This window comes from Octodon degus, unplaced genomic scaffold, assembly GCF_000260255.1.
Source record: "Octodon degus isolate 3935 unplaced genomic scaffold, OctDeg1.0 scaffold00033, whole genome shotgun sequence".
NCBI lineage: Eukaryota > Metazoa > Chordata > Mammalia > Rodentia > Octodontidae > Octodon > Octodon degus.
Window position 1 is genome coordinate 15,891,764 of NW_004524609.1, and position 11,886 is coordinate 15,903,649.

Consider the following 11,886-nt stretch of genomic DNA (forward strand, 5'->3'; position numbering starts at 1 on the left):
TGGGAAGGCTGGGGAGATGGCTCAGTAGAATAAGCCCTTGCTTGGTAAGCACAAGGGCCTGAGTTCAATCCCCAGTTCCGCTAAAAAAAAACCACCACTAGTTCCGTTCCTCCAAATCGTGGGAGGTCCTGAGCAGGTAGGAGAGGCTACGCAACCAAACTGAGACAGTGCCCAGGGGACAGGATGTCTTCCCAGAGCCCCCTGACCTATGCCCCTGGCACTATGGGTGGGACACCAGCCTGGCTATGGGTTCTGATTGTTTCTTTCCTTCCCCTAGGTAAGTTAGTGGGCAGGCAGGCAGGAGGGCATGTGCTGCAATGACCCGCACAGCTTGTCCCAATTGGGCTGCCAAGCGGTGGCCTCTCACAGGTAGCCTAAGCCACCTCTCTCAGGTCTCCAGCCTGAGCCTACTAGAGCCAGTGCATCCCCATCTGGAACCAGCAGAAGAGGCAGGAATGGCAGGCTGGGGCTGGGCCCTCTTTGGGTGAGCCGGGGACCAAATGGACCCTCACTGAGGGAAGAGCAGCCTCTGTAGCCTCCCTAGGCCCGCAGCTCTGAGGGCTCAGGACAATCACCACATACACACAGAAAGAGTCATTACTTCATTTTTACTATTTCACAGTTTTAGCAAACAAATCAAGGTGCAAACAGGGTTTATTTTACATTAATATATTAACTGACTTTTTTTTTTTTTTTTGTCAAATAAATAGGGAATCTCTTTAAATAACCATCTCCTCACTTTGTGACCAGTCTGGAAACAACAGGGCAAATCTTCGTGCCTCTGAGCCGTGGAGGTTGAAGGTCCTGCATCCAAGGACAGGCTGAGGGGCCTGCAGCTGTGGTGGTCAGCACAAAGAGCCGAATCCCGCTTCTCAGCCTACCCTGCAGCCCCCAACCAGCACGATGGGACAGACATGCACTCTGTGACCCCTGACACTCTTTTATAGACAGAGGGGAGTTTAAGTGTGAAATTGAACTCCAGAATCATTAGCAGAGAGCAGAGGCGCTTCCACCCTGGCTGAAGGGGTCTTTCTCTTGATGCCACCCAACCCCTGGAACATGGAAAGGCCCCTGAAGCCACAGGAGGCAACAGAATGTCCAAAGACAGGGAAGGGAGGGTGGACGTGACTAGGGGCTGGGCCTGACTGACTGGAATGTGGGCTGACAGTCTGTCAGGACAGTGGCCCTCCAGGGCCAGACACAGACCAGTGGGAGGAATGTTAGCAAGCTCTGATGAAACAGGCAGAAAGACCCATGGCCGGTCGCATGGAGCTCACAAGGCTGAGTGTAAAACTGCTACCAGACTTTGGGGGCAGGACTGGTGGAGGAGGAAGCCAGAGAGTTCCTCCTGTGGGAAGGAGAGTGGGATAGGAACCGCAGGACACTGCTCCTGAGAGCCCGAGATGGTGAGAGGAAGCCATGTCAGAGCTGGAATGGGAAACTGGGATACCAATCCCAAAAAGCTAGTTCCTGATCACTATTTATCATCAGCCCTGGAGAGAACAAGATCCTCCCGGACCCCCTACCCCAGCCCCACAGGGAGGGGTAGGAAAGAGCCAGGAAGACAGGCGGCAGGGAGGAGGGTGGAGTCTACTGGGTCTTCTTATCTTCTGGGGGGTAGTAGGGAGGTGGTGGAGGCTGGCTCTAAAAAAGGGAGAAAAGAACAAGTTAGAAGGTTCAGACAGGTTGAGGTTTCCCCGATTCCTAGCCCGTGTGGCTGAGGAGCAGCAACTTCCCACTCACCGTGGGCATGTAGACATTGTGTGGGTTGCCTGGATTGTAATAGGCACTGGCAGCTGCTTCTGCGGCCTTGGCCTCGGCTATGGGAGCAAATATATAACAGGTGTCAGCAACCCCCTTTCATCCAGTTCAGTGAACCCCAGTTCCCACTCATCACCCCATCCATAGCAAAAGCAACAGAGTCCTAAGCACCAGCCATTCGATGGCACTGTCCTTTCCAGTCCCTTTATAATATCTCACCCCATTGCACAATCACACGAGGTGGTCCTGTAATCATCTCTATAGTTGAGAGGACTGAGGCATATCTGGGAAGCCACATTACTAGCAAAGGGGACAGAAGAGAATGGACTCTACCTCTCCCACTAGCCCCCCACTCTGTTTGTCCCTGGGGTGATCTCTAGGCCAGGGGCATCCTTTGGGGCTCCAGTGGCCTCCAGCCAGTCTCTGAGGCTCTCTGCAAAGCTCTGGAGAGGAGCAGGCTGATCCTGAAACTCTGCCAACAGCCCAGAGGCCTTACCTGCAGGAGTGGAGGGGACATCAGGGCCGCTGACTGGAGGCTCCATGGGTCCAGGATAGGGTGGTGGTGGGGGCTGGACATATCCCATGGCTCCATCCATCATGGGAGGTCCTGGATAGAACTCTGCTCCATAAGAGACACAAAGACTCAGTGAGCAGCCAGCCTCACCCTCTGAGAAGGCCACCTTCCAGAAGCTGCTCCGTCTAGCTCCCTGGGAGCACCTTCCAAGCCTCTGCAGCATGTTATTTCTGAAGCAGTGAAAGAACAGGTCTTCCCTTTACATCCCCTGCCTGGAAGGGGTAGTTAGTGGGTGGGGTAAAGGGTGGGCAGCAAAGGACACACTCACCAGGTGGGGGTGGTGGATAGGGGTAGCCAGGAGGGCAGGGGTACATTCCATTGGCGACTGGTGGGGGAAAGACATAGGCCCCGCTGGGCATGTAAGGGTACCCATAGGCTCCATTGGGGGCTTCACCTCTGGAGGCTATAAGTACAAGGGGAGAGAGAGATGCTCTGAGTGTCACCTGCCCTGGGGCTAGGAGAGGACAACCCCACAGACTGCCCAGGGAAGTTGCCAGGTCACGCGACTATGGTCCCAGATGTGCCCTCCCACTACTCCAGTCCCCACCTACACTTGGGTCTGCCTCAGTCAGGGATGAGAAGGGAGAAGACGCAGGAATGGGCACAGAGGCTGCAGCTGGGCAGAGGGGAGGAGATCAGCAGGGTGGAGGGGAGTTGGGAGAGCAGGGAACAGAGTGATAGAGCCAGGTGGGGTGGAGCACTTGGGAGTTTAAACGGATGCTTGTGCAGTTCAGGGGTTGGTGGGCTTGGTTGTTTTTTTCTTTCTTTTTTTTTTTTTTTTTTGGTGTATGTGTTTGTTTTTATGAGGCCAGAGTAAAATGTCGAGTCCAAACAGCTTTGTCAGCTTTCTGTACACCTGCTCAAGGCAGAGGAAGCCCAGGCTCTGAGGGATAACAGTGGCCAATAATCACAGGCTTTCTCCCCACCGCCTAGCCCTGGTCAGCAGGACCCCAGATACTCTTGATGCTTACAAAACAAAATCAAGGGAACAAGATCAAATAAAAGCCCCACACTCAGTGTGGCCTTGCCCTTAATTTTTAGAACCTGGGTACCTTGTGATGCCACCTGGAGCATCCGCTGTCCGAACTCAATGGCACCCCCTGCTGTGAAGGTCAACTTGTAGGAAGTGGAGCCTTCCCAGCCACCTAAGGGGCAAGGACAGCGAATGAACATTGAAGGAAAAGAAAACAAGTTATGTCTAAAGTGATGGTACCCCCCGTGCCACAGCCTAGAGACCAGTGGCAAAAGGCTGGCACTCCTGCCTTCTTCCCATGGCTGTTTCTTGGACCTGTTGCTCCCAGAACACCTGGTGCTGCAGACTGGCCTGGCCTCTGCTGTGCAGTATCACCCTTGACACAGGATCTTGCTATGCAGTCTGGACTGAGTGGGCCTCCTGTCTCAGCCTCCCCAGTGCTGGGATTACAGGTGTGCATCACCACACCCAGTTTCAGGCATGGCACGTGGTACCAGGGATTGAACCCAGGTCCTTGTGCGTGCCAGGCAGGTGCTTACACCACTGAGGTATATCCCCGGCCCTCAGTGTCACACTTGGAATAGAGGCTTCTCCTAGGAACAAGCTTGTCTTCTCAACCCCAGACCAGTTAAAGTACATGGACGCAAGGGTGACATGGCTTGGCTTCACACCTAACACTGAGTGAAGTTCTCTATACTCCACACCCACATCCCAAAAAGCACTTAGCAGCTGCCTGGGAGAAAGCACACTTGGCAACGGCTAGCTAACTTTCAAGTTCAGAGCAGATCTCTCATTGTCAGGGGGCCTAAGGCAGACTCTGCCTCCTCCAGCTTGGCCTCAGCCTTAAGGAGGTAACCAAGAGTCCCTCGAAAGCAAGCTTGGGCCTGGCTGGGTGTGCAGGGCCAGGATTGTCACAGGGGCTTCCAGTGTCTGCAAAAGTGCAGGCTACCTGTCCAGTCTTCCCAGGAGCAGCTCCCTCTTCCAGGGAACAGGACACAGGTCTTGCCCACATCTAAAACTTGTGCGCACTGCCCATTACACAAAAATTGTCCTCAGTCATTTCACTGACTTCACTTTCTCAAGAAGGGTGTGGTAGTGCACACCTGTAATCCCAGCACTTGGGAGGCTGAGGCAGGAGGACTGCTCCAAGCGTGAGACCAGCCTGGGCTACAAAGTGAGTGTGAACTGCACAGCGAGAGCCTGCGCCTCAGCTGCCGATATTAATTCCAGCATCTCCCAGGGCTGCTGCCTGCCCAATGGTCTTTTCTGCGGTACTAGGGAATGAACCCACACAATAGACATGAGCTTCACTGCTGAGCTCCATCCCCAGTGTTATTTCTGAGAAGGGGTCTTGCTAAGTTGCCTAGCCTAGCCTCAAACTTGCAATTCTTCTGTCTCATCCTCTCAAATAACTATGATTATGGAGTTGTGCCCTTCTGCCCAGCTCTAGATTTTTTTTTTTTTTTTTTTTTTTTTTTTTTGTTGTGGAGATTTTAACTTAGGGATAATCTACCACTGAGCTACATCTCCAGCTCTTTTTAAATTTTTTTCTTTTTCTTTACTTTCCGAGACAGGGTTTTTGCCAAGTTGCCTAGGAAGGATACAAACTTGTGATCCTTCCGCTCAGCCTCCCTCAGTGCAGGTATTACTGATGTAAGCCACCAAACATACTCAGCTTCAGGTATTCTTGAAGATTAATACAGAGTAGGAAGGGCAGTGTGTCCAAAGATGACATCCCCACAGTGGCAGTCAAAGGCAACCAGAGCACCTCCTAGAGTCTCCTTCCTGTTCCTCAGCATCCCAGGGCCCACCACCTACCTCCTGCTTCAGCCTTCACGGTTCCCTTGATATAGTTTGCGCCAAACACAGGCTGCTTGATCTCACAGTCCTTCATTAGATAAAATGGCATCATGAAGGACTTCATGGCATCCTTCCCCTTGGACAGAAAGATGACCTGTGGGGAGAGAACAAGCGCCATCTGTGCCAGAACCACAGCCCACGGGGCTGTCTCCTCCTACTCATTTCCTGTGTGCGATGAGTCTGTCGCCAGTGCTGAGGTGGGCAGACCACGCCACGGCCAGGGGCCCAGGCTCTCGGCATCAGATATTCCCAGAGAGAGCTCTGGAAAGAGGCCTAGTGCAACCTTAGGAATTCCAGGCACTCAGGAATTCCCTGGAAGGTACCGATCACCTGCTATGAGCAGGACAGACTGCATTAGGTAAGTGATGAGGGTGGCAGATGCGGTACATCATAAAGGGCCCCACAACACAGTAAGTTCAGAACTCTTCTTAAGTCAGATTGGTGAAGTTCCCACCTTGCATGCTTGTCAGTCAGGGACTTACTGCACTAGGGAAAGGGAGGTGGGGGCAGGGCACACATGGCTCCAGGAGTGGAAGGCTCGGCATGGGCCTTGCCAAGAATGATGGTGCAGCACCAGCCACTGTGGCCATTATGACCTACCCTCAAATGACACTGCCCTGGGGCCGGGGAGATGGCTCAGTGGAATAAGCGCCTGCCTGGCAAGCTTAGGGACCTGAGCTCAATCCCCAGTTCCACAAAAAAAAAATGACACTGCCCAACAGCAAGAACTCCACCGCCGTGTGCCTGGATAACCCAGGGGTCTTCAAACCACTGGTCAGGCTCAAACTAACTGAATGTAGGCACTTAAGCTCCCAGCAAGGGGGTTTTGGAAGTCACCATAACACCATATCATGGTGATGGGAACACAGAGATGTGCTCCACCGGTGGGCAGCCACAGGCAGTGACCCTTCCAGGGATGGCATTCACACTGCTTTCTTGGAGTCTGTGTGGCCAGTTCTTGGGCAAGGACCCTTCTGCAGTCTGGCACTTCTTACCCTGCAGGCTTCTGCTGGGGACTCTGCCCAGTTCAGAGGCCGTGGTCAAGCCACCGTATCCTGTTTCTATTTATCACTCTGGATGTCCACACAGGCCTCCTATGAGACTCTGAGCCGAAGTCATCCTGGCAGCTGCATCCAACTCTAGAGCGATTTGTGGCAGCAGCACCGCAATTTGCATAGAGTCACTGCTCAGCAGTCAACTCAGCTGCACAAAGAGCCCTGTGGTTCTAGAACTGAGGGTCATGTGACAGACAAACAGGCAGAGCAAGGCACTAACATTCACCAGGGTTCAGAGGCCACCAGGCTCATGAGACTGAATCTAAGATACACACGACCCTGTAGTCCAACTCACCCGGTAAGGGGTCAGGTACACGGTACCTTTCTTGGTCCCTTTGAAGGCTTCTGGCACATTCTTCATGTCATTGAAGGTAAGCTCCACATGGTCATAGGACATCAGGATGCTGCAATGAGAAAAGAGGAAAGGCCCTGATGAGATGGCTGGAGATGTCACTGTCACTGCCAAGCACAGGCAAGGTTGCTTAGCACTGTCTCAACAGGGCTGTGAGGAAACCTTCCACACAGTCGCGGGAGACATGAGCAAGTTGGGGTCTACAGAATTTCCTTCAAGCCATTTATACAGTCTGCCAGGAACCAGCAGCACTGCACAACTGCAAGGCTTTTGGAGATACTCTCGCCCCTTGAGGTGGGACAGATTATTTGGTTTCCCTCTTCTATCCCTCTATTATTATTATTATTATTATTATTATTATTATTATTATTATTTGTGTGTGCGTGTAACTGGGGATTGAGCTCAGGCCTTGCGCTTGCCAGGCAAGGGCTTATTCTGCTGAGCCATCTCCCAGGCCCTCTGTCCCTCTATTAAACCAGGAGTGTTGAGAGCTGTACTGCTACACTCCTAGTGTCCTTTTTGTTTTCTCTCTTTTCTCTTTCTGAGACAGGGTCTTGCTACGCAGTTCAGGCCGACCTTGACCTCCCTGTGTAGCCCAGGCTGGCCTCAAACTCACCACTATCCTGCCTCAGCCTCCCACGTGCCACCACACCCAGCAGTGCTTTTTATTTCAAGAACGGGTGTCTCACTGAGTTGCCCAGGCTTGCCTCAAACTCATGACTCTATTGCTCAGCCTCCCAAGCATCTAGGATTACACACAAACCACCACGTCTAGTCACACTTCTATTTTCTTTCCTTTTTTTTTAAGCTACTCTTTCTTGTTTTGTTTGGAGACAGGTTACCATTATACAGTGTTGGCTGGCCTTGATTTCACTATGTAGCCCAGGCTGGCCTCAAACTTGCTGTGATTCTGCCACCTCAGCCTCCAGAGTGCCCCCATTACAGGAGTCCACCACCACTCCCAGTTGAAGTATTTTTTAAAGTAAGGAAGACTTTTATTAATAGGTTGTTTTTTTTTTTTTTGGAACTGGAGAATGAACTCAGACCCTTGCACTTGCCAGGCAAGTGCTCATTCTACTGAGCCATCCATCTCCCCTGCTCCAAGACTTTTATTGAACTGCACTGAGCACTGAGCCAAGTAGGAGGCTCAGCAGGATAGATAAGATTCTTATTCCAGAAAAGACTCAGTAAAAGAAAAAGTCTCAAGAGAGAATACTCAATGGCCTCAAAAGCATTTCTCCAGGCCCAGGAACTGGCTCTCACTCAGGAAGTGCAGCAAACTAGTGGGCAATGTGATGTTCCTCTGATTACATGATAAAAAGTCTAACGCACTTTGTTCCATTCATTGTTTTTCTCCTCCTCCTAAGTATCACAACTTTCTTGGGCCACCCCAATAAAAGGGGCAGCACAGAGAAAGAAGGGATTATCATGAATAGGTGGGGCCCACCAGAGCACAGGGTAAGACAGAGGCAGTTTTCTGAGACCTGCGTCACCTGGGCCTAACTCTCGATTCTACCACGTCTTCCTTGAGGACTCAGTGTTCTCCTAAGCTTCTCTTCCTTCTAAATTAGAAGCAGGGGGGCTGGGGAGATAGCTCAGTGGAATAAGTGCTTGCTTGGCAAGTACAAGGTCCTGAGTTCAATCCCCAGTACCGCAAAAAATAAATAAATAAATAAATAAATTTGAAGCAGCTCAGAGTCAGCACAGCACAACCCAGGGCTGGACAGTCTGATTCTCAATGCCCAAGGTGAGAAGGGTCTAAGTAGCACAAATGTCAGATGACAGACAGAATGCATTAGCTGGGGGGAATGTTAGGAAGAATTTCTAAATTGGGACACCACTGCTCTGCAGAGTGAATAGGCCAAGTTACTCAAGAGAAAAAAAGCAAGCATCGTGTGGTGGTCCCACACCTGTAATCCCTGCACTCAGAAGGCTGAGGCAGGAGATGGCATCCACTTTGAGGCCTGCCTGAGCTCCATAGTGAGTTCAAGGCCAGCCTCAGGTACATAGTGAAACCCTGTTTCAAAAAGCAAACAAACAAAAGCAAATACAAAAAAAGGGGGAAATTAGAGAAAGAACCTAAATTAGAGACTAACCTTTACAAAGGGCTCACACCCTTTGGGTCACCTGGGCCTGCCTTTCCTACAACTTGTCAGGCATTCCCAAGTGGCAGGACACAGGCTGGCTGTTGGCCTCTGCTATTTCTTGACGCTACCATGTCTTCCAGAGAAGGCCTCTGCTGGCCTCGAACTGGACGCCATCTCCTGCCTCAGCCTTCTGAGTGCTGGGATTACTGGTGTGGCCCACCACACAGTGGGGAGTTAACAAATGTTACCTATTTAATTCTGTTTCCTGGGCCTCAGTTTTTCACTTGAAATATGAGGTTCTGGAATCTACCGGAAGGCTGTATTGGCTTTGGGACCAAACTCCTTTCCTGGAATTCACGTCTTTGCGATCTACTTAATCTCGATGGGCCTCACATTCTCTACCCGGAAATGTGTATAATTATTTCTGCCACGCAAGGTTTATCTATTAAGTAGAAGAGTCGCATCGGCTACCGCGTAGTAACAAGATAGTAAACACACGATAAATGGCAATTATTTTTGTTGAAGTCCCCTCCCACCTAAGTCACGGAATCTAGGAGAAGGGTGAAGAATGAACCCCTAACCCCAGGCTCCTCTCGCCTCAAAAACGGACCCCGTCTAGCAGTCCGACGGCCCCACCCCCCAGCCGATCGCAGCATCCCGCCTCCCCCCACGACCCACCCACTCCCTCCAGCCCCGCCCGTCCGTTACCCCCACCCACTCGCGCTCCATCAGCTGTCTCCGCAAGGTTTCTTCCCCATCGCCCACAGCCCACTACCCACACCCTGAACAAGACCCCTTCGATTCTCCGGGATCCTTCCGCAGTGTTTTCACCTCTCCGTGTTGTTGACGATCACTCCGCCGCCTTCCGAGTGATTCTTGTTAAGCGCCATGGTCTCTCCGAAAGGGGTCCCGAGACTCGCAACTCAGCGCGCCTGCGCTCCTCTTCAGCCCGCCTCTAATGGCGTCGTTCTTATTTCAGCCAGCCAATCATAACTCCGGCACGGAGGCCGGGCCAATCACTTGATCCGAGTGTCACGTGATAATAGCTTACTTCCCCTCTCCCCCCTAGTTCATCCTGCATCACAAACAAATTGAAGACTACAATTCCCAGCAGGCCGTGCTCCTACAACCTTAGCTTCTTCCTACGAGGGGGGGAGGGGAAAGAGAGATACATTCTGGAACTTGTAGTCTTTCGGACAGATCAAGCTTGACCCCCCCCCCATCTCGCCTCTTCAGACTGAAATAAACAGCCCTTCACGCCCATATTAATTCTAGAGGCCCCGGATGCATGCTAATCAAGCACAGTCCGGGCGCTGAACAGTCACTTAAAGGAACCCTTCTTCACTTGATAAGACTTTTCTTGCGAGGGATGGGGGACACCTGTTTGTGTGGCTCTGCTCCCCCACCCCCCAGCATTGGGTAGGCAGTCAGTGCAGCCCTACAGATGAGAGAAAGACCCAGTCCTTTCCATGAGCAGTGGATGGCTGCGTGAGAACAAACTGCCACCCCTTTAATACATGTGCTGTGGAAGCGAGCACATTTCCAGTCTTTTAAACGCAGCTCCTGCGAGTGGGCTGCGAGAACACACACACGCACACACGCACACGCACACGCACACGCACGCGGGGCGCCCCCTATGCAGCTGGCCTCCTGGTGGCACTGCTCCCTCTGAAATGTTAGGGTTTTGAAGTCCAGCCTGAACTGCTGAGTCTTGCCCGCAGGATTCAAATAGTTTTGGAAAAACTGAATGAAACCAGGCAAAAGTGCGAGATCGACTGCCAGATAATATGATTTTCAAAGCAGGGCTGGCTCGTTTCAGTTCGTGATTCAGCACTTGGCGCCTCTACTACAACTGTTACATAAACTCCCTCCATCTCCGAATCTTTGAGGCGAGAGACAAGAGTCCTCTCTATGCAGTTCAGGCTGGCCTTGAAGTCTCGCTTCGTGAACTCCAGCTCGCAGTGATCCTCCTTGCCTTAGTGAGTGCTGGGATTACAGGTGTGCGCCACCACGCCGGGTTTTGGACGGGCTGGGGGTTTGGCTCAGCGGTAGAATGGTTGCCTAGCAAGCTGAAAGCCTTGGGTTCGGTCCTCCGCACCAAAAACAAAAAATAAACCTCCCCTAAAAAGGGGGTGGGGGAGATGGCTCAGTGGAATAAACCCCTGGCAAGCACAAGGGCCTGAGTTCAATCCCAGATTCTGCCAAAAATAAATAAATAGATGAAATAAATTAAAAAGTTCGACTAAAGGATTAGAGTTTGATTGTAAGCAGCCAGCTGATTTCTTGACACTTGATCGCCAACCTCCCCACACATCTGCATGATTTAGCTTTTGAGCAAGATTTTATCCATGATGAAAGAAAAATTGCACTGAAAAATATTATGGTGAAGTCCTTTGCAAGATCATGGTGGGCCTTGCAGTGAATGAAGGATGATCACAGTGAAATCTAACTCCTGTGCAGTGGATAGATTAACATTGACACAAGTAATCTGTGCCACATTAAAAAAAAAAAAAAAAAAAAAAAGTCAGGCCGGTGAGATAGCTCAGTAGTCTAAAGCGCCTGCTTAGGTAAACTTAGGCAAAGCTCAGGGACTGTGGTTTGATCCCCAGCACCACTTGCCGTGCTATCGGGCTGAGCTGGTCATAAAAACAAAACAAAACAAAACAAAACAAAAGTCTAAGCATGTTATGTGCTAATATGAATTGTTCAGAGCTATTAAATGCAGAATGGTGTATGAATATACTTCCAGTTGTGTAAAATATAGGATATAAATGTAAAATGTTTTGGAAAGATCCACCAGAAATTTTGTGTGACATTATCCTTTTGAGATACGGGTTTGAGAACTTGGGGTGAGCTGATGACTTGGGGGCTCATTGTATAGTGTTCATTTGTTTGTTTGTGGGATTGAAACTTGCAACAAGCTATATCTGTAGCCCATTTATTTACTTAAAATTTTTAAAAATATTTATTTGGTACAGGGTCTCACTACACAGCTCAGGTTCATAGCAATCCTCCTATCTCAGCCTCCACAGGGCTGAGGTTACAGGTGTACGCCACCATGCCTGGCTTTAGTGGCTGCCTGGCACACCCAGAGTTCTGGGCCGGTACAGCATGCGGTACCAGGGATTGAACCTGGGTCCTTGGGCTTGTCAGGCAGGTGCTTAGACTGCTGAGCTGTCCCTCCAGACCTATTTTTGTGTTTTGAGACAAGATCTTTTTTTTTT

The 11,886-nt window shown here is 50.9% G+C and overlaps 1 protein-coding gene across 2 annotated transcripts; it reads right to left on the reverse strand.

The window, feature by feature from the left end:
* Nucleotides 1–589: 589 nt before the first annotated feature.
* On the reverse strand, nt 590–9,718 carry Wbp2 (WW domain binding protein 2). Of its 2 annotated transcripts, XM_004630112.2 has the most exons (8): nt 9,494–9,718; nt 6,519–6,627; nt 5,127–5,262; nt 3,388–3,480; nt 2,604–2,738; nt 2,258–2,380; nt 1,744–1,820; nt 590–1,644 (listed from the first exon to the last, which is right to left on the reverse strand). In XM_004630112.2, the coding sequence occupies exons 1-8, from the start codon at nt 9,550–9,552 to the stop codon at nt 1,591–1,593; spliced, it is 786 nt and encodes a 261-aa protein (XP_004630169.1). In that variant the 5' UTR covers nt 9,553–9,718; the 3' UTR covers nt 590–1,590. The 2 variants fall into 2 exon arrangements, with proteins under 2 accessions (XP_004630169.1, XP_004630170.1); XM_004630113.2 differs by lacking the exon at nt 2,604–2,738 and having other exon boundaries at nt 9,494–9,629.
* Nucleotides 9,719–11,886: the final 2,168 nt, after the last annotated feature.